Source organism: Balaenoptera borealis (assembly GCF_965194805.1).
Source record: "Balaenoptera borealis genome assembly, chromosome: 8".
Classification (NCBI taxonomy): domain Eukaryota; kingdom Metazoa; phylum Chordata; class Mammalia; order Artiodactyla; family Balaenopteridae; genus Balaenoptera; species Balaenoptera borealis.
The window spans coordinates 109,178,520-109,206,455 of record NC_138865.1 but is presented as its reverse complement, the minus strand read 5'-3'; the positions used below and the strand labels follow the sequence as shown (position 1 = coordinate 109,206,455).

General features: G+C 37.9%; 2 protein-coding genes across 11 annotated transcripts in view; one reads left to right on the top strand and one right to left on the bottom strand.

The window, feature by feature from the left end:
• Positions 1-313: 313 nt before the first annotated feature.
• On the top strand, positions 314-25,623 carry RAB14 (RAB14, member RAS oncogene family). The gene is made up of 8 exons (XM_082402298.1): positions 314-603; positions 10,209-10,267; positions 11,370-11,423; positions 12,932-13,109; positions 18,357-18,423; positions 21,838-21,925; positions 22,279-22,309; positions 23,308-25,623. Exons 2-8 carry the CDS (start codon positions 10,216-10,218, stop codon positions 23,483-23,485), a joined length of 648 nt encoding a protein of 215 aa, XP_082258424.1. The 5' UTR covers positions 314-603; positions 10,209-10,215; the 3' UTR covers positions 23,486-25,623.
• CNTRL (centriolin) overlaps positions 24,099-27,936 on the bottom strand; it is an 88,760-nt gene continuing 84,922 nt past the window's right edge. For all 10 annotated transcript variants that reach the window (XM_082402181.1, XM_082402190.1, XM_082402186.1 and 7 more), the window contains one exon: positions 24,099-27,755. The gene's annotated coding sequence lies outside the window, so the exon portion shown is untranslated. The remainder of the gene's footprint in view (positions 27,756-27,936) is intronic.

The window sequence follows — 27,936 nt, the reverse complement described above, 5'->3', positions numbered from 1 at the left end:
CCTCCAGTAAGTGGTAGCTGCTAGCATTAAAAATAGTAAAAAGTCCCCATAGTTACAACCCTAGCGCTGCAGGACCCAGGCGTACCTCAGCAAGTCCTACGGCAACCTGCGCACTAACTTCCCCCAGGAGGGGAAGACAAGCGACTGCGCTTGCGCATAAGCGCTTTCCTCCGCCCCTTCGGGCGCGAGGACCAGAGGGGCGGGTTCGGCGGCGTCGCGACGAGTCCAGAGGGGAGGACTGAGGAAGGGGCGTGGCCAGCAGGCGGGGCCACGGCCACACTCTTCCGGGCTCCTCCAGCTGCGTGCGCATCTTCCTCCCCCCTTCTTTTGTGGTCCGGCCCATTGCGAGGGTGACAGGAAACCCTGTGCAGGGAGCGCCGCCATCTTGGACGTGCCCGAGGAAGACCCTGAGGGAACCGCAGGAGCGTCGCCGCTGCCAGCGCCACTGCCGCCAACGCGTCTGCAGCTTCTCGGCCTGCCCGCTGCTTGCCGGCGCCTCGGCCGACCGCCCCCGCCCCTCTCCTGCTGCGCCCGCCCTCCTCTTCCTCGTCCTGACGCCCCCCTCACTCCCGGAAAGCTGCCCAGCCACCAGCAACCCCCCAGGTAACCCAGGCCTTCCGCAGTGTCCGGGGGGCCGGGGCTTCCTCGCCGGGCTCTCCCCGGGCCGGGGGTGGGGACGACGGCGGGCCCGGGGCGCGGGCGAGGGGCGTCGCAGGGCGGGCCGTGTCAGGCCGCGGCGAGCCCGGGGTCGGCGGTGGGCTCCGCGGCGCGGGGCCTGACAGGAGTCCGTGCGGGGGCGAGGGTGTCCCCACGCGGCGCCCGCCGAAGCTCCGGTCCTCCCCGCCCAGTCGAGGGCTCCGAGGCGCGGCGTGGGCAAGGGTGTGTTCGGCCTCGCCTTCCCCGCCTCCTCAGCCGGCCTGGGCCGACTCGCACCTCCCGCGGGCTCCGTCTTCTTGCCGCCGCTCTCGGCGGCCGCAGACCTCCCCCGCCGGGTTTGTCCACGCGGGCCGCGCCGCTCTGCAGCTCACGAGCCCCGGACGTGGCGTTCCCCGGCCCATAGGCCGCGTCCGGCCCCGAGCACAAAAGGCAGGAGCCCGCAGCCCCGCCGGCCTCTTGGATCGTCTCCGGCGTCCTTGTCGATGTGGGTAGGCTCTCCTGGACTCGGGCTGGGCAGGGGTCTGGGTGTCCTTGCCGGCGAGGTTCTGGTTTGGGTGAAGCCCTGTAAGGTCTGTGACATCCTCTAAGACCCCGATGCTAGGTAGCATCTAGAAATAACGAAGACAAAAAGTTTTGGCCTTTCTAGAATTTAAGAAAAGAAGGCGGAAGAAGCGTGTTTCGGTGGTTTGCACTTTACCGTGTGCCAGACACGGATTTAGGTGTCTTCCCACAGCTTTATCTTGTTTCACGTGGCCCTGGGGGGTAAGTAGAGTGTCTCCATCTCCCAAATGAGGAAACTGAGGCTTGAAGGTGTGATGTGGCTGGTTAATGATGGTACAGGCAAACTCAGGTTAGGACAGGGTTACAGACAGGACCATTTAAAACGTAGCTACAGCTTAATTCCTTTTTTCCTATGTTTGCATTTGGGTAACAGCTGATTACTCCTTTAGAACCCAGAGTCCGTCGTGTCGGCCACTACACTGCCAGTCCTCATTCTCACCACCCCAGAGGAGAGATGGCAAGATTTCCATTTTATATTTGAAGGAGAATCTGGGGTTCGCAGAGAGCAAGTGCTTTCCTGGTGGTCCCACAGCAAGTGTCAGAGTCCAGATTTGGACTCTTGGCAAAGTTTACCGCTCGGTTCCATTACTGTCAGAACTGCCTTTTATTTAGGGGTGGTTTTCGAGGACAAATTTGACCTTGCAATAACCCAGCTCCCACTCGCCCACCCCTCAAGACTTCCCCAAACGTTTCTTCACATTTCTGCCTACACCCATTTACTTGGTCATGCCTTTGAGACATGTAGTGTTTAGGACTTGGGAGGGTTCCCACGCCAGTACTGCCACTTCCTAGTTAAGTGACCTTAAACAAGTTACTTAACTTCTCAGACTAAGTGTCTTTGTCTATTCACGGGATAACTGTACCTACAATTTAGAGTTGTGGTGAAGATTAAATGGGGTTTAAAACCCTTAGCACATTGCTTGGAATATGGTAAGTGCCCCGTTGTCTCTAACAGTGCCAGGCGTGTAGTGGTGTTTAATATTTGTTGATTGAGAGGAGCATGGCTTTAGAGAGCTGTAGAGTTAGACCCGGGCCTTAATCTTAGCTTTCCCTTTGGTAGTATATGACCATGGGTATATCTCCTCTCTGAGCTGGTTTCCTTATCTGTAAAATGAGTTAGTTTTTAGAATTAGAGATTGCTTATAAAGTAGCTGGCATATAATAGGCACTCAGTAAATGGCAGTTATTGTAAAGAAGTAAAACCTTTAGATATTAATAACCTAAAAAATTCCTTGGAATTAAAGCTACATTTTAAAAAGATTTTTTTTTTTTATATTTCAGGTTACACTTTATAGTTGTTGCATACTTCAACTATGCAACAGAATGTGGAGTGTTTTTACAACTGTTTATTATCAGTGTTAAATATCTTTGCATAATCTCAGTAAGATATTGTACAATTACAGGAAACTTTGGGTTAAGACAAATAAGATATTTTAAAACTAGGGCTATTGAGAGATGTTTCATTTTTTTAAAAAAGCTTGAAACATTTTTACGTGATTAAAAATGCTGGGCATGCCGGCAGTCAGCAGTGCACATATAGAGGTATCAAAGATACTGTTATTTTAAGAAACTATTTTTTCTAGACAATTTTTTTTTTAATTTTTTAATTTATTATTTATTTATTATTTTTATTTCTGGCTGTGCTGGGTCTTCGTTTCTGTGCGAGGGCTTTCTCTAGTTGTGGCAAGCGGGGGCCACTCTTCATCGCGGTGCGCGGGCCTCTCACTATCGCGGCCCCTCCCGTTGTGGAGCACAGGCTCCAGACGCGCAGGCTCAGCAATTGTGGCTCACGGGCCCAGTTGCTCCGCGGCATGTGGGATCTTCCCAGACCAGGGCTCGAACCCGTGTCCCCTGCATTGGCAGGCAGATTCTCAACCACTGCGCCACCAGGGAAGCCCTAGACAATTTTAAACATATACGAAGTAGAGTAGTATATTGAGCCTTCATACAGCCAGTGTCATCAGTGATCAGTCTCCTTTCATCTATATACACCTGTACGTGTCCACCAGATTATTTTTTGTTGTTGTTTTGATTTTTATTGGGGTATAGTTGATTTACAGTGTTGTGTTAGTTTCCTCTGTACAGCGAAGTGAATCATTTATACATATACATATATCCACTCTTTTTTAGATTCTTTTCCATCTACCAAATTATTTTGAAAGAAATCTCAGACATCATTTCATCAGTAAATTTTTCACTTATTGCTAATCCTTTTAACTCTAACAGTAAGTGCAGGGTTTTAGTTTTGTTTTGTTTTCCTCCTAAGTACTTTCCTTCTGTGGACAGAGGTACAATAGTAAAGTACTTTATTTCCTATTCACAGCATGCTGTCATAATTAGGTGGAAAATTTTGTCTTGCTCGTGATACATAGATAAATCCATTTTTTTCTTATCGCATTATTAATTCATATAAAAGTGTGACTTTAAATATATTGTCAAAAGTGAGGTGATTTTTAAAGTGCGTCTCAGAAATGAGCGGGTTATTTTCAGAGGTTGCATTAGTGTTGAGGAAAGGAAATTGAGCATACATTTTGATTAGTTTAGTAGATTAACTCCCAAAGTTTTGTGTTCACTTAAGTGACAAATTAAGTAGCATTCCACTTTAGTGGGCTTGTAAGCACACCAAAATGCTTCTCTTCTTGAGTTCCGTGAAGGGGGGGAACCATATATATATATATAATTACTGTATTGTCAAAGCCTAGCATAAGGCTTTGTGCTTAGTAGATAATTTAAAAATATTTTTATATTGGAATCACAAACACAGTTTATCCTGGCTCAGGTGTTTTTAACTGTTTTTCATGTTAAAAAAAAACCACTTTAACAATAAGGATAAGAATTTAAATCACCTGGAATATTTTTATTTAGGAGGTTGCTTTTTTCCTGTGTTGTCTTGAATCAGTTACGTAAAAATACACAGTAACATCTTATGTTCTAAAGAGTGGAATAAAATAGCTGTGTAACAGTTGTGAAAGGATTAGTCAGACAAGTGCATAAGTTAACACAGCAAGGAGTCAAACCATAAGAAAATGAAAAAATACCCTCCATTATTGGGGTGTTTTTTGTTTGTGTGTTTGGTTTGTTTTTTTTTTTTTTTTTTGTCTGCGCCCTGGGGCTTGTGGGATCTTAGTACCCCAACTAGGGATTGAACCTGGGCCCTCGGCTGTGAAAACACAGAGTCCTAACCACTGTACTGCCAGGGAATTCTCCTTATGTTTGTTTTTTGAGTCTAATCACGAGTCACTTCATATGTTCCCCATATTATTGGTAAATGTGGAAGTAATGTTGGAAGTATTATGACTGGGATTTTTTGTTTGTTCTTGTTTTGTATTAGAATTATATATAAAAATGCTTAAAAAATATTTGTCTTTTTTTCTCTACTTTTAATATTTTAGAATATTACTAACGAATATAGTACATGCTTATAGTGTCCTCACAGGGATATATAAAGAAAGTTAATAATTTTCCCCTTTTTTCTCTCTCAACCTGTGTATTAATTTTTCACAACTTGGTATGTATCCTTCCATAGTATATGCATATAGGATTGAGTGTGTATGTGTTTAAAAATGGAATATGCTATCTCATAAAACTCTGCAGCATGCTCTTTTTCACTTAAAATCATGGATATATTTCCAGGTTAATACTTATATCTAAATGGTTTTTAAACTAGATTTACATTATTTCATAGTACAGATGTACTTTAGTCATTTCCCTGTTGACGAGCGTGTAGATTGTTTCCAGTTTTTTGCTGTGAAAATGCTGCATTAAATGCACTTGCATTTGTAAATTATGGACTGATGCTTTTGTTTCTGTAGACTACTACTTTTTTTAAAATATATTTATTTATTTTTATTTTTGACTGTGTTGGGTCTTCGTTGCTGTGCGCGGGCTTTCTCTAGTTGCGGTGAGCGGGGGCTACTCTTTGTTGCAGTGCGCGGGCTACTCTTTGTTGCAGCGCGCGGGCTTCTCATTGTCGTGGCTTCTCTTGTTGTGGAGCACAGACTCTAGGCGAGCAAGTTTCAGTAGTTGTGGCATGCGGGCTCAGTAGCTGTGGCCTGCAGGCTCTAGAGCTCAGGCTCAGTAGTTGTGGCGCACGGGCTTTGTTGCTCCGCGGAATGTGGGATCTTCCCGGGCCAGGGCTCCAACCTGTTTCCCTTGCATTGGCAGGCACATTCTTAACCACTGCACCAAGAGGGAAGCCCTGTAGACTACTTCTAAGTGGGTTTCTTGGCCAAAGGGTGATTTGGGTTGTTTTTAAGATATTAAAGTATACTGATTACTTCCCCAAAATACTGTGGCACTTCAGATTCCCACAAGCAGAGTATATGAAAGTGCCTACCTTCACATCTGTATCTGCACGTTTCAAAACTAGTCATTTATATGTATAGTTTTATTTGGTAAGGTGTCTGATTCAGTATATGGAGACTTTGTGATACTATTTTGGCCCAATAATGATTAGTGTTTAATGTGCATTTAGTAACTATTTAGATCTATATGTATTGGCCTGGAAATAGATCCATGATATTGTTAAATGAAAAAAAGCATGCTGCAGAGTTTCATTCAATAGTATACCCCATTTAAAATATATTTCTCACCTTAACAGTGGTATATGTTTCATGTTCACAAGATGAGGTTGAGAAATCCTTTGTTACAGCATCATTAGGCAAAGTTAATATTTAAATGGGGCTACAGAACAATTATTAGTGTTTAATATGCATTTACTAAACATTCTTCTTGACAACCAGGAAGTTTAGGACTAAATTTTACATGGACTGATAGTAAAACTATTACCTTAACTTTGAGTATTAATTAATCTCCATCTTTCTCTGGTTTTGATTTTTTGCTTTTATTTTATCAACCTACATATATATGTTTTTAATGAGCTACTTTAGTTAGAGAAAATCATGTTCTTTGGAGTCAGGTTTGGGTTCGGGTTCCAACTCTGCTATTTGCTAACTTTGTAAACCAACCAAATCAGTGAATTTCCCCAAACCTCAATTCCTTCAGTTTTTACGCGGACATAATGGTAATGATTCTGCAGAGTTGTAAGACGAGTAAGAATTATACAAGACAGTATAGGGAAAAGTAGTGCACATCCTCACATGGTTTACTCTCAACAAATGTTAGTTCCCTTCAGAAACTTTTTTGTAAGTAGATATAATATGAATCGTTGTTACTAGTATTATCATTTATCCATATCTACAAATCCTGATCATAGTGCATCCTCTGAATGTAGTTATTTAATAACGCTTATTCAGAATATTAAGTTAGAACCAAGTGAGTGAACTGAGAAAGATTTGTGTCCCAAAGTACCGCTGTAGGGTTTTATGGTGCATCTCAACTGTGGAGGAGGCCAAATAATATAGTGATTAAGAGAGGGTTCTCTGTAGTCAGAACAGTTGTAGGTTCAGTATAGACTTGACCACTTAGCTCTGTGACGTGAGCATATTACTTACCTGTTGAGTCTTACCTGTGAAATGAGGATAATAGTCACCGTTTTATATAAAGGTAGTAGTGAGGATTAAATGAAATAGCATGTAAAGTATTCAGCACATTGCCTGGCATATGTTAAGTGCCCAATAAATGGTAACTACAACAATTGTGTTTGTTATTAGTTTACAAATTGTTCATCACATATTTAATGACTTGTTGTCTGCTTCTTGTCTTTAAGAAAAAGGTGTTAAAGGAGATCTTATTTATATGTGAATTTTATTCAAATGATTTTTGTAAAACATGTAAGAAGGTGCATTTTAATCACACCAGTCACACATTTGCTGTGCACAAGTTACGGGATGTTACCAAGATTTTTAAAAGTAGTGGATATTACGGTGTTGAGTGGACTCATGTTTTCAGAGTGTTTGAACTAGACCAACATTTCTTGCTCTCCCAGTTCGACATTTTTTTTTCTCACTTTCTGAGTTCTCAAAGTAAGTAAAGCAGAAGCACACTTAAGTAATACGGGAAAAACTTTTTTCTCCCTTCCAAAGCTAGTTGAAAATATATTCCTCAAAAAAAAAAAAAAAATATATATATATATATATATTCCTCACCTTAACATTGGTATGTTTCATGTTCAAGAAATTAGGTTGAGGAATCCTTAGTTAAAGCAGTATTAAGCATAGTTAATAGTTAAAAGGTGCCACTTGAACATGGTTCTGCTGCAAATACGTAGTTTTGAGTGGACGCTATCAATAAACTATGGGAGTCTATTTAAACCTAAGTAGTATCTTACCTTAAAATAATAAAAAGAGGACTTGTTGTGTTAGTGGCTACAGTGCTAGATATTTTTGCTTTCCTATCTACTGAAATTAGTACGTTTGAGTAGTTCTCCTTTAACTCTGTTTTTAGGGTTTTTATTGTAATTTTTAAGAAACTTGACCAGAAAGTTGTGTAGTGAGGTGGAGACAGGGTGCGGGTATTGAGTCTGAAATAGAGATCATTCTCTTCTATTTGGAAATAGTTTATACTAATTAATGCTTGGAAATTTTTAAAAAATTCAAAATTAGTCATCTCAGTAGATATTTAATTAATTAATGCTTGTGTGATAATTAGCAAGTACATAAATTAGTACAACTAGAATTGGTTTATTTTATTTTTTTTTTAAATCTGCATTTTTTATAGCTACTTTTATTTTATTTATTTATTTATTTTATTTTTGGCTGTGCTGGGTCTTCGGTTCGTGCGAGGGCTTTCTCTAGTTGTGGCAAGTGGGGGCCACTCTTCATCGCGGTGCGGGGACCGCTCTTCATCGCGGTGCGCGGGCCTTTCACTATCGCGGCCCCTCCCGTTGTGGGGCACAGGCTCCAGACACGCAGGCTCAGTAGTTGTGGCTCACGGGCCCAGCTGCTCCGTGGCATGTGGGATCTTCCCAGACCAGGCCTCGAACCCGTGTCCCCTGCATTAGCAGGCAGATTCTCAACCACTGCGCCACCAGGGAAGCCCTAGAATTGGTTTATTATTTCATGATTAGCCTTTAGAGCATTTCAAATAGAAACTGGGATTGTTAGAGGCCATAGTTTTAACATAATAAAATGAAGGGAAGCAAAGTATGTACAGCTACAACGTTCAGTTAGAAGAGAAAAAAGAAATAGGAAAATCAGAAGAGGGAGAGCTTGAGAGTAACAGTAATTTAAAGGTGACTAATTACCTTCCCCCAAGTTTGAATGGGGAAAAAGAAGTTAAAAGAGGAGTTAAAAATGAATTAGATGAGAAGAACCTGAGAGAAATGCAACCCAAGAAGAAATTAATAACCTTTAAATATCATTTTTATTGTGAGAGATTATTTTTTTCCTTATCTTTAGGATCTGGTTTAGAGAATGTAGTAAATAAATACAGACCAGTTTGAGCCTCAGGACCAAGATCATTCTTGTTCCTGGAAAAAGGGAATCAAATTAGTATGTTCAGAATCAGAGTTACTTTAACTAGAAACTCTTTGCTGAAAGAACTGGTTAAGGGCGTTTTCTGTGATGTGACTGATTATAAATGTGTTACATCATGTCCCATTTTTGTTGAATGTAGTTCATACAGCTCAGTGGGAAGACTATATTGTGTGAAATGGTTATCTAATAATTTACTGTAATTGACAACTTCCTCTTCCCTGGTAGCAATAATTCACTTATTCTAAATATGTACTTTTTCTACAGGTTAAATTTTATTAGTTACTTAGAAATTTTATTTGAAATATGACATACAGTAAGGTGTTAATTTCAGTAAATGAGTTTCCCCAATCATATTAAATGTCTGGCTTGTGTATGCGACAGTTGGCCAAAACAGTAAAATCCAGATTTAAAAAATACTGGAAATAAATTTTTTTAAAAATAGGGTTAAACCTTCATATTTATAAAGAATTTTTATCTTAAGCTGAAAATTGCTTTTTGGCTACACCGTGTGGCTTGTGGGATCTTAGTTCCCCAACCAGGGATCGAATCCCTACCCTTGGCAGTGAAAGCGTGCAGTCCTAACCACTGGACCACCAGGGAATTCCCTGAAAACTGCTTTGAGAATAAATTTTTTTCTTTCAGTTTTATTGGGGAATAAAATTTATTGTAAGTTATTACCAGTATTAGAATTCACCTCTTATTTCTCTAGCACCTAGCACAGTGTCTGACACATTCAAGGCATTTATTTGAATAAATTGGAGAGGTTTTTTTTTAAGTTACTAAACGTAGAAGAGAAATTAGAATTCTTTAGGGTAAGTCTCTGATGGTAAGAAATGGGCTGTGATCTTTAAGAATATCTTCTAATAAATAAACTTTCAAATTTTACAACCACAATATTCCATTATTTCTCTTAGCTCTTAGAATAATATATAGCAGGCATTTGGTATATTGTTAATCTTCAAATCCTATATTAGGTTGAGCTATGTGAAATTGTCAATAATTGACTTTTTTTTTTTAATCTATAAGAACAACAGTTTCATGTGGTTCTAATTCTGACATTTATTTGGTTTAGAAATAATATTACTCTTTCTTTGGATGCTGTGCTAATTGATAATTTCAGGTAGAGTAAAAAGGTTATTTTGTGTTTATAAATTGGTGGTTACTTTTTATAACATTCTACTGTAAAATCAAAGAGTTCCAAACAAATAGGTCATCAGTATTCACTTGATCAGTTAACAGGGATGGGGACCTTAATAGGGGAGGAGGACTATTTATAATGATGATACTATTTAACTTAAATTTATAAAGATTTTCTTGTTTGAAATTTCTCAGAGTAGCATTTCTTATTGGGTATTTCCTAAAGTAAAATATTGGAATTGTTTTTATATATGTTCTTATATTTCTGGGGATAATACATAAGAATGTTAAAGCAGTGTTCATCTAAATGAATTTGTGCATTTGATCATTTTGGGAAATGCAGTTTTGCTCTGATATTGTAAGCAACATTTTGTTTATAATCACCGTGCTTAATTTTGTATATCTTTAAAGGATACACAGCTTAGGTGACTTGTATATACTTTTTTTCTGAAGTAACACAGTTTTCTTTGTTTTTAGTGCCACAATGGCAACTGCACCATACAACTACTCTTACATCTTTAAATATATTATTATTGGTAAGTTTATTTAACTTATACTCTTGTTCTCCAAAGAAGGTTAAAATGCAAAATATTTACATGCTAATACTTAATATAGTACTCCAGAACAAGTGAAGGATTTTCTTTCTCACTGCAAAATTAAAGCTCCTTTGATAAGGTTTATTTTTGCACCAATGATGTACCTTTTGCTTTGTGACCCTGGGTACTTCTGTAGTACAAAGCTGAGTACCTTTGAAGTGATGTTGGTTTTTCTTCAGGGCTACCTGAAAGTTTGTTAATACTGGGAATGAGATTTATTTCGTAGGAGTGCTGATCCATTCCAGAAATATCATGAAAGCTCTCAGAGCGCCCTGGATTCCAGCAGTTGATAAAGATTCAGAATAATTGTGTAAGATACATAAAATATAATGGTGGTTTTTCTCTTAATAAGTTTTGAGATTTAGCTCAAATTAAGACAGTGCTGTTTATCCAGATACAGTTGTAAGAGCACAGTTGAAAGTATACATATTTTTCTGTTAATTCATATTAGAACAGTTTGGTTTAATGTTGAGCTTATGTGACTATATTGTAATGCTTCCTTCATCGAAGGTTAAATTGCTGTTAGTACAGTTAGAGATGATATCTCTTCTGTTATGATTTTCATGTGATGTACATTCTTTTGTGGAATTCTACAAGAAATATGAGATAAGATGGGATGTAGTGAATCAAGCTTCCAAAACTTATTATTTCTACTTGTTTTATGCTGCCCTTTTGGTCACTCCTAGGAGTTTCTGGCTTTTTTGCATGGGTTAAGGGAAAAAAACAATTAAAAAAAGTTGAAATAGTTCAAAGTAAAAAATACTATTACAACAGTTTCTCTGTTAAAAAGCTTTTGCCAGCTGGTGTCTATTTATTAACATAATTCATAACCAAATTCTGTCACTGGTGAAGGTTGGGAATAGTCAGTTTATATATCACAGTGAAAACTGACCTTTAGGATCTTTTGAACTCATTATAAATTATGGAAATAAAACTTTTTTAAGTGCCCCAGAAGTTTGTGATGTGATATGGTAAAAGGGGTATAGCAATCATTGAAGAGTATAAAATTATAATTACCACTTGAAACTTTTTTTTTAAACAGGGGACATGGGAGTAGGAAAATCTTGCTTGCTTCATCAGTTTACAGAAAAAAAGTGTAAGTTCAATATATAAGATAAAACATTAGTAAATTCTTTATTGTCACTTTCCTACCTTTTAAAAAGTGTCATTTGCAGTGTACTCTATGCAATTAAATATAACCTTTCTCTATATATGCACTTTTGTCTTTAGGAAGTGACTTTTTTTTTTTTAATAGGTGCAGACAAAATGAAATATACCTGTATGTATAGAGTGTTGACTTTTTATGCCATAAATAACTTGATTGACTTGTTTAGATTTTTTTGATGATATAAACTTAAATTTTAAAAACGTATACTATAAAAAACAAAAAAATATTATAGTGTCAAATTTAAGTAATCTTTTTCTTGTTCTCTGACTTTCCATTATAGAAATTATCTTAATGGGGGGAATTTGCTCATATATCATTTGCTAATAACTAAATAATAATAGATTGGAAATATTTAAGATGGAATTCTTTCTACATTCATGACTGGTTGATTAAGATTCAAAGTGTACTACTCTATCTTGGGTGGTAGGGGAAGGGGGCATTTTATTTTATGTAACTGATAGGGTAAATGTAGTTGAAATTGTTTCCAGTAGTTGAAATCATTGCTGTGGCATTTTTTGGCTTATTGTAACATTTTATGAAGTGTCCAGCAGTCTGTGTGTACTGTAGAAGAGAATAATAGTGGGTTTAGGTTTTCAGTGGCCTAATTATAAGGAAAGGACTAATAAAATTGTTCTATTGGATTAGACATATATAACTTGACAATATATAATTATAAATATATATTAAACATGGTGACTTTCTTTGAGATATTGATAACATTTTACAAGATATATATTTGTTTGACCAAAAACAAGAGTCCTAAAACCATTGATTGATTTGTTATATGTAAGAATTGTCAGAAGGCTAAATAATATAATGTTGGTATTATGAAGAGTTTATTAAAATCTTTATTTTTCATTAGCAGATTCTTTTAGTCCAAAGGTCAGCAAACAGTAACCTGTGGGCCAAATCCAGTCACTGGCTGTTTTTAGAAATAAAGTTTTGTTGGAATGCAACCATGCCCATTTTACGTATTGTCTATGGCTGCTCTTGTGCTTCAGCAGAATGCAGTCCTTGTGACAGAGATATTTTGGCATACAGAACTTAAAGTATTTATTATTTGGTTCTTTTTTTTTTTGGCCGCACAGCACAGCATATGGGATCTTCCCTGGCATGTAGGATCTTCTCCGACCAGGGATCGAACCCTCACCCCCTGCAGTGGAAGCACGGAGTCTTAACCGGTGGACTTCCAGGGAAGTCCTATTATTTGGTTCTTTACAGAAGTTTGCTGACCCTTGTTCCAATCACATCTCTGTGACTCCTTACTTCTGGGTTTTTGCTAATTTTTTTTTTTTTTTTTTAGTGCAAGCTTTAGTCTGTTTATAGCCTACAAGCATTAATAAGTCATTTGATTTACTAGTGGATTATTTTCCCACTGGTCTTAATTTGAAGCTTTCTGCAAGTTGGAATGTTATATTTCTTTTCCTCCCTAACAGTTATGGCTGACTGTCCTCATACAATTGGCGTTGAATTTGGTACAAGAATAATTGAAGTTAGTGGCCAAAAAATCAAACTGCAGATTTGGGATACAGCAGGACAGGAGAGGTTTAGGGCTGTCACACGAAGCTACTACAGAGGAGCTGCGGGAGCACTTATGGTGTATGATATCACTAGGTAAGAGATTAATCATTTTCAACCTTCATACTTGAAAAAAGAAATCTATTTTAGGCAGTGTGGTTTCTTTTTTTATTGATTTAGGCATTCTATAGTTTGTAATTGCTTGTCTGTAAATGAGCGTATTTGGGTTTTATGGATTTTTCTCTGAATTGCTGTGTGTAAGACTTGATACAACTTGTTGATTTCCCTTTCTGAAAGTGAGTATGACTGAAGAAAAACTTTAGGAGATGCCGGTAGAGCGAGTGAAAGAATACTATTCTGAAAAGTGGTATCAGTTGAATTATTTGAGGTGAAATAATATTTTACACCAAATATTTTCACTTCAGTAGAAAGCAAGCAGATCTTGAGGAGTTACTCTATTCAGCCTCTAGTTAGTTATTTTTGGCTGCATTGGGTCTTCGTTGCTGCGCACGGGCTTTCTCTAGTTGCGGTGAGCGGGGGCTACTCTTCGTTGCGGTGCGTGGGCTTCTCATTGCAGAGGCTTCTCTTCTTGCGGAGCACGGGCTCTAGGCATGTGGGCTTCAGTAGTTGTGGCGCACGGGCTTAGTTGCTCTGCGGCATGTGGGTCTTCCCGGACCAGAGATCGAATCCGTGTTCCCTGCATTGGCAGGCGGATTCTTAACCACTGTGCCACCAGGGAAGTCCCCACACCTTTTCAAAATAAGGTCAAGGAAGGAATTAAGTAGTTTTGCTAACCCACCATGGTAGATTATAAAACGTTCTCATACTTGCATCTGAAGTATTTTATTGTTTATTTACTTAAATTCTTTTTTGTCCTAAAATGGATTGAAGTAGCTCATGATACTTCATGTAGCAAGATTAAATTTATTTCAACTCTGTTTCTGGAAACTGAAAGCAATTGATACAAACTAACAAAACTGGATCCTAAATGTTTGACTTTGGAATACTGTGCCACTTCATTAAACTCTGTGCTGTTTATCTACTGTAAGCTAGAAAATGAACTGGATCACCTTTCATGTTAATGCAAAGTGCCAGTCTAAATCAGTGTGACTCTTGTCTCACTTTTTGGGGCGATAGGAATTGGTGAGTGGGAGCAAGTGATAGACTTTCAAGTTATTTCCTTTTGGGAAATGCTTTACACTGTTTCCTCTTGAAGAGTCACAATGCACATTAGCCTATTATAGGACCTTGAGAAGTTCTGTAGTGTAAAGGAACTCTTTAAGTTTGTTTAATTTGGTGTTTTGTAAGGTTATTTTACTGAGGAACACCCTTTGGAAAATGCTGCCTTAGAATAAAAATAGTGGATGATTATAATTATAGTGCTTGAAGTTTTACTAAATTCTAGAATTGGGTGGTCTCAGGGCAAAACAGAGTGAAACAGCCTTAATGCTCTTCACTAGAGCCAGACAATTGGTAAATAGTTTTGTGGGGAGACTGTTAAAGAACCTGGCCATCTGTACAGAAATCCTTTTATGAGGGATGCATTCCTGAAGACTTTGCATAATTGAAAACTGCATTCATTATTATTATTTTTAAAAATTTATTTTATTTATTTATTTTTGGTTGTGTTGGGTCTTCGTTGCTGCACGTGGGCTTTCTCTAGTTGCGGTGAGCGGGGGCTACTCTTCATTGCGGTGTGCAGGCTTCTCTTCGTGGTGGCTTCTCTTTTTGCAGAGCATGGGCTCTAGGTGCATGGGCTTCAGTAATTGTGGTGCATGGGGGATCTTCCTGGACCAGAGCTCGAACCTGTGTCCCCTGTGTTGGCAGGAGGATTCTTAACCGCTGTGCCACTAGGGAAACCCTGCATTCATTATTAATAAAATTTAAATATGGTGATGTGTGCTTAAGTGTATCTATCTATAGTGTTTTAGTTTGTTTTGCTTTTTCTATGTGTTCTTTTTTTAATTCCAGCCTATTGAGATACAGTCAATGTAGAAGATTGTATAAGTTTAAGATCATTTGATACGTGTATATATTTTGCTTTTAAACATACCTTTTAAGCATAGTAACTACTTTTGAGAAAATTTGTGTCTATTCAAGTCATCAAAAGTACTTTGCTGGAAACAGCCCAAATGCCCGTCATCTGACAAATGGATAAACAAATGTGGTATATCCATATAGTGGAATATAATTCAGCCATTAAAAGGAAGGAAACATTGATACATACGATAAAGTGGATGAACCTAGAAAACATTTTACTAAGTGAAAGAAGCCAGATACATACAGTCACATGTTGTATGATTCCATTTATATGAAATATCTGGAATAGGCCAATTCATAAAGACAGAAAGTAGATTGCCAGGGGATGAGGAGTAAGTGCTAGTGGGTACAGAGTTTCTTTTTAGGGGTGATGAAATGTTCTAGAATTAGAGTGATGATCATGCCACAAATTTGTGAATATATTAAAAACCACTACATTGTATACTTTAACAGGATGAGCTTTGTGGTATGTTTGTTATATCCCAATAAAACTGTTACTGAAAAAAAACAGTACTTCAGGTTTTAGACAGGTACTTTTTCTTGGTAAAGTGATACTTCATAGTAACATTGATGTGGCAGCCATGACACTGATTTTTTTCTCTTTTTTTTTTTCTATTATTAATCATTGACATTTTGCAAACTTAAAAGTCTCTGCTTTAGTAATACTTTTTATTCTTAGCATTAACACTTTTTTTAAAATTTATTTATTTTTGGCTGTGTTGGGTGTTCGTTGCTGCATGTGGGCTTTCTCTAGTTGCGGCAAGCGGGGGCTACTCTTCATTGCAGCGCGCGGGCGTCTCATTGAGGTGGCTTCTCTTGTTGCAGAGCACAGGCTCTAGGCGCGTGGGCTTCAGTAGTTGCCGCACATAGGCTCAGTAGTTGTGGCTCATGGGCTCTAGAGCACAGGCTCAGTAGTTGTGGCACACAGGCTTAGTTGCTCCGCGGCATGTGGGATCTTCCCAGACCAGGGCTCGAACCCGTGTCCCCTGCACTGGCAGGCAGATTCTTAACCACTGCGCCACCAGGCAAGTCCATTAGCATTAACTCTTGATTGTCACAGGGTGCTTGCCTAAATTGACATCATAGTTTATCATGGTTGTTTGGCTATATCAATTGTTTGATATATCTAACATCACACCAAATTTAGGGATCTTTTAGCACCTTTTTTTTTTTTTTTTTTTTAGCAGTAGTAACACCAGTTAATGCATATTTGGGTCAATATATAGAGAGAGAGTATATCTATAGATTTGAAAGTATGTTGGTGAATTTTAAATTAGTAATGAGACAGTTAGCAAAAGCATTAGCAGAAGCTATGGTACATGTAAATAATTCAGTTTATGTGATCTTTTTACTACTTACAAAGGATGTGTAGATTTTTCTGTTTACCAAAGTGTTGGCAGTTTGTAATTCACTCTTGCTGCCAGCTTTGACATTTTAAAATTGTTCTAAATCAGTATAAATATTTTTGGACTTGTGTTCTGTAAAGTTTTGTGCACAAAGCAAGATAGATGTGTTGGGTAAAAGCAAGGTATGCTAGTACTACAAGTATTAAAGAGTGATAAGGCTTGTGCTTTTTTAAAAAAAAATTATTTATTTATTTTTGGCTGCATTGGGTGTTCGTTGCTGCACGCGGGCTTTCTCTAGTTGCGGCGAGCAGGGGCTACTTTTAGTTGCGGCCCGCAGGCTTCTCATTGCGGTGGCTTCTCTTGTTGTGGAGCACAGGCTCTAGGCGTGTGGGCTTCAGTAGTTGTGGCACGTGGGCTTCAGTAGTTGTGGCTCGCAGGCTCTAGAGTGCAGGCTCAGTAGTTGTGGCCCATGGGCTTAGTTGCTCTGTGGCATGTGGGATCTTCCCGGACCAGGGCTCAAACCTGTGTCCCCTGCATTGGCAGGCAGATTCTTAAAACCACTGCGCCACCAGGGAAGTCCCAAGGCTTGTGCTTTTTAAGAATTATATTTGACCATTGTTTGCTTAGAAAATTTTAAAGCATTGGGAAAAAAGTTTTTATGTGACTTTTTTTTGACATTTAGGTGGTGATTTGTGTATAATGTAATATAGCACAGAAAAAGAGTCCGAGTAAGGAATTCTTTTCAGTTCTCACTGGGAAAGGATTAAATGTTTGGAATATCAGATTTATATGAGCACTGGCAGCTGGAGATCATGGAATATATTCACAAGGCTGAACTCGAAACACTTCAAGGACACAGTGTGTGTACAGGGTTCTACATCTGGCTCTGAAATCATTAAAATCTTTATGGGCTTCTGTTTCCTCACCTGATAAATGAGTAAGATAGATTAATGTTCTGTGAGTCTGTAGAAGTCAGAAATATTTTTAACCTACAAAATTTTTAAAAATTTTGACCTTTTTGGTAAAGTCTAATTAATAGTAATAGTATATACTCTGTATATTATTGTAAGTTATTTGGATTTGTTTGTTATCTTAGATCCTACTTGGCTAGTGCAAAGGAGCCTATGAGTTTTTAAACTCTTGGATTAGAGAAAATGGAGAAATAAGGCAGTCTGAATCCCCAGATGATTTAGCTGCTGGTAAATAAGAGTACAGAGTTAGGATAAACTCACTGTCTGATATACCTGGGGACTTCAGTTTCCAGTCAAATGTATTAAATGTCTTTTTTTTTTTAAAATAAATTATTTATTTATTTTTGCTGTGTTGGGTCTTCGTTTCTGTGTGAGGGCTTTCTCTAGTTGCGGCAAGCGGGGGCCACTCTTCATCGCGGTGCGCGGGCCTCTTACTATTGCGGCCTCTGTTGTTGCGGAGAACAGGCTCCAGACGCGCAGGCTCAGTAGTTGTGGCTCACGGGCCCAGTTGCTCTGCGGCATGTGGGATCTTCCCAGACCAGGGCTCGAACCCGTGTCCCCTGCATTGGCAGGCAGACTCTCAACCACTGTGCCACCAGGGAAGCCCTTAAATGTCTTTTTAAAGCCAATTTTTATGAGTTTAGAATTGTTTTCCATCAGTTTTTTTAAGTTGTTCCTTGCTTGCTTATTGGTCTGTTTATGGATGTTCTTCTAAATGTAAAAAATTTACTCCTGACATGTAAGTAATTAGCAGAATTGCTGGCTATCGAGTTATTTATTTAAAAATAGGTTTTCCTAGATTTTTGAAAAGTATATGTTTGCATTCCACAGTTGTACTTTAGTGTAACAATCTAGTCAAATCAAAAATACTTCTTTAGGATCTGTTGATTAAAGTGTATATTTAAAATATTTGTTGAAGTTCCTTTTTTTCTGTTGAAATGGCATCTGTTTGTGGCAGTCACAAATGTAAACTTTAATTTTTGCAGAAGAAGTACATATAATCACTTAAGCAGCTGGTTGACAGATGCAAGGAATCTCACCAATCCAAATACTGTAAGTTAAATGACATCTATTATACAGAAAACTTAAGATCTAAGTTGACCCAGAAAGGAAAGCCATATGCTATGTGGGCTCTTTTTGTATTTGGGTACTAAGAATGAGAGAATCTTTATTCTGAAATTAATTGAAGTAAAAACGTTTTTTTCAGATATGGATTATGCCAGGTTTTGTGTCTTATACTTGGTTTTTGTTCATGTTTGTGGTTAAAAAAAAAAAAAAGAGTTATGAGTGGGGTAGTGATCTCATGTCAAGTGGAGACTCTGAAATCTTAAACTATCACTTTAATCTGCATTACTTTCATAAAATGTTACCATTAGAGGAAACTAGGCAAAATGTACTAGGGAATCTCTGTATTTCTTACAATTGCATGTAAGTCTCAATAAAATTTCAATTAAAAATAAAAAAAGAGTTCTGCACGCGTTAAAAAATTAGCCAGTCTGAGAAGATATTTATTTATTGAGATTTTCATAGCCACCATGCTAGACTCTGCAATATACAAAAATGAATGTGGGTCCTTAGCCCATAAAAGGTTATAGTCTAGCAGGGAGATTACCTGTGGGTATATAGATAACTATACTGAAAAGCAGAGTGGAATATGGGTTAGAAATAGAGTTATTGGTGTAGTGCTTGGTGGTGGTGGTGAGGACCCAGTATGAGCAGTGCCATCTGGAGAAACCAGCTTTACAGAGGAGGTGTTGTTTGAGCTGGGACTTGAGGGGTAAAAAGGTTTCAGTAGATTCTGTTGAGGGTATTCCAGAAACAAGTGAGGAAAAGCACAGATCTGTGACTGACTCTGAGCTTTTTGAGAGTAAGGCCTGTGTCTCACTTAGCTTTGTACCCCAGCACCTGGCAGTGGCCTGGTTTAGTAAATATGTAATCAGTGGTAAGATTGGCTTTCATCAGGGAACAGCAATTTAATTATATTGATAGTCAGTTAACATGGTTTGCCTGTTATGCCAGGGACTGTGTCTGGAACTTTCCATTATCACATTAAACCCTCTGTAGGTATACATACAAATCTGTAGATGAATGTTCATCAGCAGCTTTATTTGCAATAACCAAAAACTGGAAACAACCTAGATGGCCATCAACAGGTAAATGGTGAAACAATCTGGTACGTCCATACTATGGAATACTCCCCAGCCATACAAAGGAATGAACTGTAGATAAATGCAGCACATTAGATAGATCTCGGGCATTGTGCTGAATGAAAAAAAGTCAGTCTCAAAAGATGACATACTGTATGATTCCATTTATATAAAACATTCTCAAAAAGACAAAATTATTGAGATGGAGAACAGATTTGTGGTTGTCGGGTTAGCGATGGGCGTGAAAGGTGTTAGTGTGAGTTGACTGTAAAGAGGGCAGCACAAAGCAGTTTCTTTGAAGTGATGGAACAGTTCTGTATCCTGATGGTGATGACACAAATCTATACCTGCAATAAAATTGCATAGAACTATACACACTCCAGAACCTGTAAAACTGGTGAAATCTGAGTAAGGACTCTAGATTGTACCAATGTCAGTTTTCCTCGTTTTGAGAGTGTACAGTAAGTATGTAAGATGCTACTATTGGGGAAGCTTGGTGAAGGGTATATACGACCCCTCTACTCTTCTGTAAGCTTTTGTGGTTCTATAGTTATGTTCAGGTATTGGTAAAATATTAAAAACAGCAAGAAAACAACTTATTGTACAGGGTCCTTAGAGGAGTGTAATAAAAAAATTAGCCGTGTCCTTCCTGCCTCATTTATGCCTCTTAAAATCTTACCGGATCTTTAGAGAAAAGAAAATCTCTTAAGGTCCAGTGCAAATGTTACGTTTCTGTAACATTGCCTTTGACTTCTGTGTGGAAGTTAAATACTTTCTCATTTTGTTGGTGGTATATTTTGTACCTCTGTCTTGTTAGCATGCCACTTTATGCCTCCCCTTTCACGATGATGGGAAGCATTTTGGAAATTCTTAAGGAATGGAGAGCAGGCAGTGTTTCCATTAAGCAAACATTTCTTGCTTAGAGCACCTGTGTTGTAATGGCCCTGTACTACTAAGCCATCGTGACTTGACCAACTTTGATTTTTTTTAAAAAATTGATTTCCTTTTTTAAGTGTTATTGCCTTATTCTTTAGAAGACTAGTGGACCGTTCTCTCCTCAGTGGGCACTTGTCCACACCGATTGAAGGAGGCTCACTTGCTGAAGGTTTACATTCGGGTCAGAATGGTTTTAGTTCATGGACACCATGTTCTGAAAGTAGGACAGCCAGGGCCTGAAATTTCACATGAAAAGAAGTTAATGGTGGAAATCTCTTTTAGTTGAAACCGTCCATTTCTAAAGTATCTGCATCTGGATTACCACATCTGTTCTGAAGGGGAAAAGCGGGGGTGGGGGGAGTTGCCAGTTGGTGTCAAAAAATACATAGGTAGAGACAGTTTATCCCCGGCTCATTCCAGTAAAGGCCGAAGCCCGGTTTCCCAAGGCTGCACACGTTTTTCTTAGAGCTTTTCAGAGCAGCCTTTAACTTCAGCATAACTCCACTTGTATAAATGACTCCAGAGTGGATATAGATGTATAATATTTTGCCTTGAATTTGAACCCACTGCATATATGTCCTCCCACCCCCATTGCCCCCTATCATGGATACACAGTCATTTGTTATCAGTTGCTACAAACTTAGTCCAGCCTAGGGATAGTGTAGGGGAGGACAGTATTTGATGGTCACAGTTTGGGTTTTCTACCTGACTTCTAATGTCCGCCTACCACTGACTCACTGAGTGACCTTTGACAAGTCCTTATTTGAGTATTAATTTCCTTACTTGTAGCCTGAGAAGTTGAACCAGTAGTTTTAAAGTTTTTTGAGGGTCCCAGGAACTTTTGAAAATCTGATGAAAGCCACAAACCTTCTCTTCCAGGGAATGTCCTTGTTTACAGCATTTTGTGCTTAATTTCAGTATATTCACAGATACCCTGGAGCTTGTCCATGGACCCTTAGTAGTCTTACTCAGATAAATCATAATCTTTGGCCTAGACCAGATATATTTCAGGCACACAAAAACAAAACACGACTTTTGTTTTTAAATGGCTTGAGAGCTGAGACTGGTTTTTACTTGTTTATAGGGTTGTTTAAAAAAAAAAAAAAGTCAAAGAAATATGTGCAAAGCGACCACAAACCTGAAATATATACTTTTGCCCTTCACAGAAAGTTTGTCAACCCCTGGCCTAGGTAATTGCTGACATCCCTCTTCATACTGATACCTTCATGATTCTGTAGTTCTGTGTGATGGATAATTGCTAGTATTTCGTTTCCTTTTTAGACCCACTTGTTTTTTCTTCAAGATTTTTAGATTTCAGAATTTTCATGTTTGATTTAAATGGTTTCTTTTGTTTTAAAATGTCTTTCTTTTGGTCACAAACTAGGTAATAATTCTCATAGGAAATAAAGCGGATTTGGAGGCACAGAGAGATGTTACATATGAAGAAGCCAAACAGTTTGCTGAAGAAAATGGTGGGTTTCTTTTAAGACTTTTAATGGCTTTTTTGGGTCACACATGGGAGAATTTCTAGGGATAGGTGGGATTTTGACAATGCAGATTATTTGACAGTTTTTTAAAAATGCAAACTGCTCAAATCTAAGAATGAGGAAATAACAAAATGTGTTTCTATTTGAGGGCAGTAGAGTTATTTAATGACAAATGTAAAGATTCCCTCCATCTCAAAAAAACTCATATAGTCTTTCATAAAATACTATAGAAGGAGTACTGAAAGCTGTTGGGAAACTTTTATTCAGATGTTACTGAAGAGAGTGTCCTTGTGAAAGTTAATTTGAAATATCCTTCATAGTCTGAATTTTATTTTTAGGCTTATTGTTCCTTGAAGCAAGTGCAAAAACGTAAGTATGGCTAAAATTAGTAGATCATTTTTAATTATATTCAAATTTCTCAAAGTAGAACCATATATAAAAAAATGTATAATGTATATACATGTAATGTATAATATATAAATGTGTAATGCTTATGGCAGGGAAAACAGTCAGCAAACATCCCTTTGCTTCCTGTTTCACATTTCAAAATAATGTTTTTTGTTACTTTCCCTAAAATATTATACCTTGCTTATACCTGTTGGTAAGCCAGGTTAATAAATGAAATTGTGTAAACATTTCAGAAGTGTTTGACTTTTACAACCAAGGTTGAATTTGGCATCTTGGACTCAAGGTTGGTCAACCTGTTGATTTAATGCTTCTTCTTATAGTAAAAAGCATGACTTAAGGAAATATTCAATGTCTAAGAATAATCCGAAGCATAATTAACATTTTCTAATTGTTATTCCATGTTCATTATTGAACCCCAGGACTGCTGTCATAGTTCTTCATTTATTAAGCCAAAAATTCCTTGCAGTGGTGAGAAGCTAGCCCCTTTTTGTTTAGCCTCATCTGTACTGTTATTCCTAAGGGAGATGAACTCAAGTGTGAACATGGCTAAGCATGATAAGAACAGTGCAGTTCATGCTTGGCTAATCAGACCATACAAATCCTGGAATACTGTTCTGCATATGTTTGGAGATAACTTCATTTCTGTTTGGAATACCCTCTATAATGGCCTGTCTTAATTATTGTTATATATTAATATCTAGCATTTTAATGATTAGAGCACATAGTTTCAAATAGGGTTTGTAGAAAGAGCTGTTAGTATTGTTTATATGCTTTCCACAGAAAATATTTTCCCATGTTGTTCTCTTAGCTCAGTCTTCTGGTAGTCCCTTATTAGATGATAGTGGCTGAGTTGAAGACATCATGCCAGTTGACTAAAGGTTAGCAAAAGGTCAGTGTATAATGTCTTATCTGTCGTAGAAAGCTGTGGCTCGCCAATAAAGTTGTCGATTGCCTCTTAGGGGAGAGAACGTAGAAGATGCTTTCCTTGAGGCTGCCAAGAAAATCTATCAGAACATTCAGGATGGAAGCTTGGATCTGAATGCTGCTGAGTCTGGTGTACAACACAAACCTTCAGCCCCACAGGGAGGCCGGCTAACCAGTGAACCCCAACCCCAGAGAGAAGGCTGTGGCTGCTAGTGACCTCTTTGCTGTGGCTCTCATTTGACCTTTCACCTCTGTCTGTTGGAAGCAGTACTTTTTACTTACTGCCTCATTGTCTTCTGTACATCCTACTGGGTTTAATTAAAAAGAAAAAAGAAAAAACAACTCTGTTGTAAAAACAGTTTAACACAATACTAAACTGCTAAACACCTAGATGTAATCAGGTTATCAAAGGCAAGTAGAGTAATAAATCTCTTCTGCATGGTAAATCTAGACTTTTTTTCCCCCTTGATTGTCCTCATGATAGGTATGTCACCAATACATGATTTAAACTGAGCACTGATGCTGGACTTGAGTTTTACCCCTCCCTCTTTTTGGCAAGGCTTTGTCTCATTGTACGGTTTAATTTGATGATATCTTAAGCCTTTCTTCCCATTTTTAACTGTTCAGGTATGTCTGTTATAACCCATAAGTTTATTGCTGTGAAATGACTTCTGATAATAGAGAAGGGGTCCTTTAAAGCCTTTTGTTTTTGTCGGATAAATTCCCTGTTGTGTGGGTGGCATTTTTCTTGAGGCGGTTTGCTTCTGTCTTAGCCTTGCACAGGGAAAATATCCATTTATCTTTTCTCTTGTGCTTAATTAATAGCTTTATCCTTTTTTTTTTTTTTTTTTTTTTACACCATTTTATCTTTTTCTCTTTAGCAGAAAGTAAATATGTATAAAATTTGAAGGAACCGAACTAACAATACATTCTGTGTATATTATTTTAATGAAGAAAATAAATTGATTACTGGCTTTGGAACAGTATAAAATACCAGTTTGTACAGTATGACCTATATGTGACTATGTTACTCCCTTCCATTTCACATAAGAAAATAGACACAACTGCAGTTCACAGGATATACTGGCTCCACCCTTTGGTGCTGGCAGTGTTTGGGGACATTATGCTGGAAGGAGCTCCTGGCGTGAGAGGATTAACACTAGTAGATTCTGTTCCATCTTTGCACTGTGGCTTACCTGCTGATTTTCTTAACTGTTCTTGTGCAATCAATAATGTGCTAACCTGCTTTTCTCTTTTTGTAAACGTTTTGCATTACAGGCTGCATTTCTTGCCTTACTGTATAGAAAAAGAAAAAAGGCTGGGTTTATTATTGCACATTTTAAGCTTTTATACCTGTATCTTCTTGGAATGGTGAGATTCTGAACCAGACAGCCAGAACTGCAGGTCTGCTGTTAAGGGATTTTAAATTGTGCATTTTTAACACTACAGTGAAATAATCTAAGATATCCCTTGTGTTCTTAGTATGAGGGGCTATTTTATGTCATGTTGGCATAAACTGTTTTGTAAAGGGGAAAGTGTTTCTAACGGTGTTCCAATATTTGTGCTGATACAAAGTAAGTTATTACTTTGCACTAGGTGGTTTGGCCACTGACAGAATACTGTATTGCAAGGGAAACAATCTTTTATTTCTTTAGAAAACAAACTTATGTTTTACCAAGTTCTTCTGTTGATTGATTTCTAATTGAGTTTATGGTTCAGGGTGGGAATTGAGAAGTTATTTGAAGTAGGATAGGTAAACCTCAGTACATTATATACAACTCACTCTCAGCTCAACTGTTGTGTTTAAAATACACATTTTAAATCCCTATTTACAGACACTAACGTAAAAAATACAGCTTTCTGGGTTGTAAACATGTGGTAGTACCAGAGTATTGTATAGTCAGTGTTAAATAAAAGCCAAAACTGGAATGTGCAGAAAATAGGATTTGGTTAATTTGTGGACTCACCTTTCTGTCTGTGTTTAACTTTTTAAAAAACAAGATACCTGGAGTAGATCAGTGTATTCTGTTAAAGGCTTAACAGTGATCCATTTTGCTCACACTGTTGCATCACAAGGGACTTGCCCAGGGACCATGACCTGCTGGTGTGTGTATATATTTACAAAAACAAAACAAACAAACCACCCATTGGGATGTAAGGTAGCAATCACAAACTAAAGACTGCGGCTTGTTTAGGTGCAATACCCTGATTTCCCAAAGTTAGTTACAGTGGGTCTTAATTGTTTTTGTGACAGGAGTTATTCAGACTGCTGTACTCTTCATTTGATGTAACAAAATGCTATTAATCTAAATATTTGTAAATAAAGTACCTGTATCTAGATTAAATTAAAATTGTTTGCATTATTTTCTGAATTATAACAGGATTTCATATTTTCTTCAGGCAAACAGTTATTTGGCATAAGTTGCCAGTTTTTATTGCAGAATTGTCCTTTTTTGTTTAAAAAGAGAAGTCTACATAAGTAGCGTATCAATCCACATCACCCAGTAATTGAGCTACAGTCTTATCCTTGTGTTCAGATCACACTTGCTGTGCTTTTCAACCTTTTTCAGTGTGAGATCAGCACATTTGGTGGCTGATAGTGTTCTCCCTTGACTGTACTTGGGGCCAAATTCTGTTATTTGCATGTGAAATCCCCTATAATAAACTTGGGTGCTCAAAAATAGAGAAGCAGATTGTCATATTGTAATATCATCTGTGTGCCAGACACTGGGCAAGTACACTTTGGAGAGAATGTGAAATTCTTTTAATTTTTAATCCATGGAGAGCTTACTACTTGTGTGGTCACCTGCTTTTCTGGGTTACTCGTTGCCCTTGCACCTATGAGGCCCTCCTGATTAGTAATTGGTGCTCAGTACTCTATGCGTTAGACATTCCAGTATGATGTTCAAGTATTTTTCATGGACAATAAAGTGTTTGATGCAGTAACTTTGATTTTTTTTTTTTTTTGGCGGGGGGGGGCGTTGGTGGTGTTTTCATAATACTAGTTAGAGGTAGTAAAGTTTCTTTGGAAAGATGTCTTGGAACTGGGTGTTTGGCTTTACACATTAATTACCTCACCTCTAATTCCAGAAGACTATAGTTTTGGGAACTTTTTTGCCCACACATGTTTTAAGTGTTCTCTTTTCTTAAAAATGTGTGGCTTAATTCACTCCCCTTAACAGAAGACCAAATGATTCCTGTTCATGTGCGAATATAGAGAGGGTTCATGTGGCAGTTTAGGAAGAAAATAATATTTTACCCTCGTTCAGCATATGGACAGACCAGGAAACTGCGTCCTTGAAGGATTTCAGTAATTGTGGATATGCCAGGATTTTAAGCATTTTGCGAAGACTTGTGAAAATGAAACAATATGACTACCAAATCAGTTTTATTTTGGAAGTAGATGTTTTCTAGAACTTAATGTGTGTTAATAAATTTTATGCCATTTTCATTGTCTTTAATCGTATTTATACCGTATCTTTTTTTTTCTTTTGGCTGTGCCACGTGGCATGAGGGATCTTAGTTCCCCCACCAGGGATCAGACCTGTGCGACCCCCTGCAGTGGAAGCGTGGAGTCTTAACCACTGGACCACCAGCGAAGTCCCTATCCCATATCTCTATATCTTAATGGTCCAGCTCTAGCCAAACAACTTTTTAGGAATATAAACCTCAGTTGGTGGTGAGAGATTACTCACCGTGCTATACACAACATGATATATAATACCTGTTACGGTTCAAAAGCTGTATAGGGGCCTAGAAGAGTCCTTGGGGATATTTTAAAACAAACAGTCTGAACACAATTTGAATTTACCACTGGGTCAGATTCTCCAAAGTCCAAAGTTCTCCTAATTTTCTACCACAGAATATTTTTGGTTAAGGAAAATCACCTGAAGTATATATAATAGTTTTATAACAGATATTTTCAAGTAATAAAATATATTCATTGATAGGTACAACATACTTCATCCTGCAGGCAGAGATGGAAAATCACTTGAAAGACTGACATTTAGGTAAAAATTTTATGACTTAACTGTAGATATGTGAAGTGTAAAGTCAGATGTCAGACCTAAATTTACTTTATCTTTTATTTTTATATGAATACAGATTTTAAACAAATCCAAAAATAACTTCTGGCACTATTAATGAAGAGGGGCTTAAGTACATTTTTTTTAACCTTTCTAACTATAGATTTTACCAGTTTATAGATTCAGATCAGTATTGGTTTTATAATAACGCATTTCAAAGTGAAAAAACCCTCAGCCATCTAGGACCCTGGTTTAAATTGTATACAATTATTCCCATATGTACAAGTGACTTACAAAAACCCTGATGGTAATTGTACAAGTGGAGTTTCAGCATTTGAATTCACTGGTTCCTGATAAAAAGCAAGTGGCATTCTAATTATGAAGTTGGTGAGGTAGCGGAAAAGGTATTTCCTCACATTTATGCAAGACAGTCTTCATCTGGCTGAGCCGCTCTTTTCCTACAACAAGATGAGAAAGTCAGGATGAACCCTTGCAACAGTAAAAACAGGTTTTAACTAGATTAACAGAATTAAATGATAGCATCATGGCTAACAGGTAAAATATATACTTGAGTACCTCTTCGGAAAAATGTTTTAAGATGAACCACCGTATGAAATTATCCAAGAGAAAAGTCAGAAG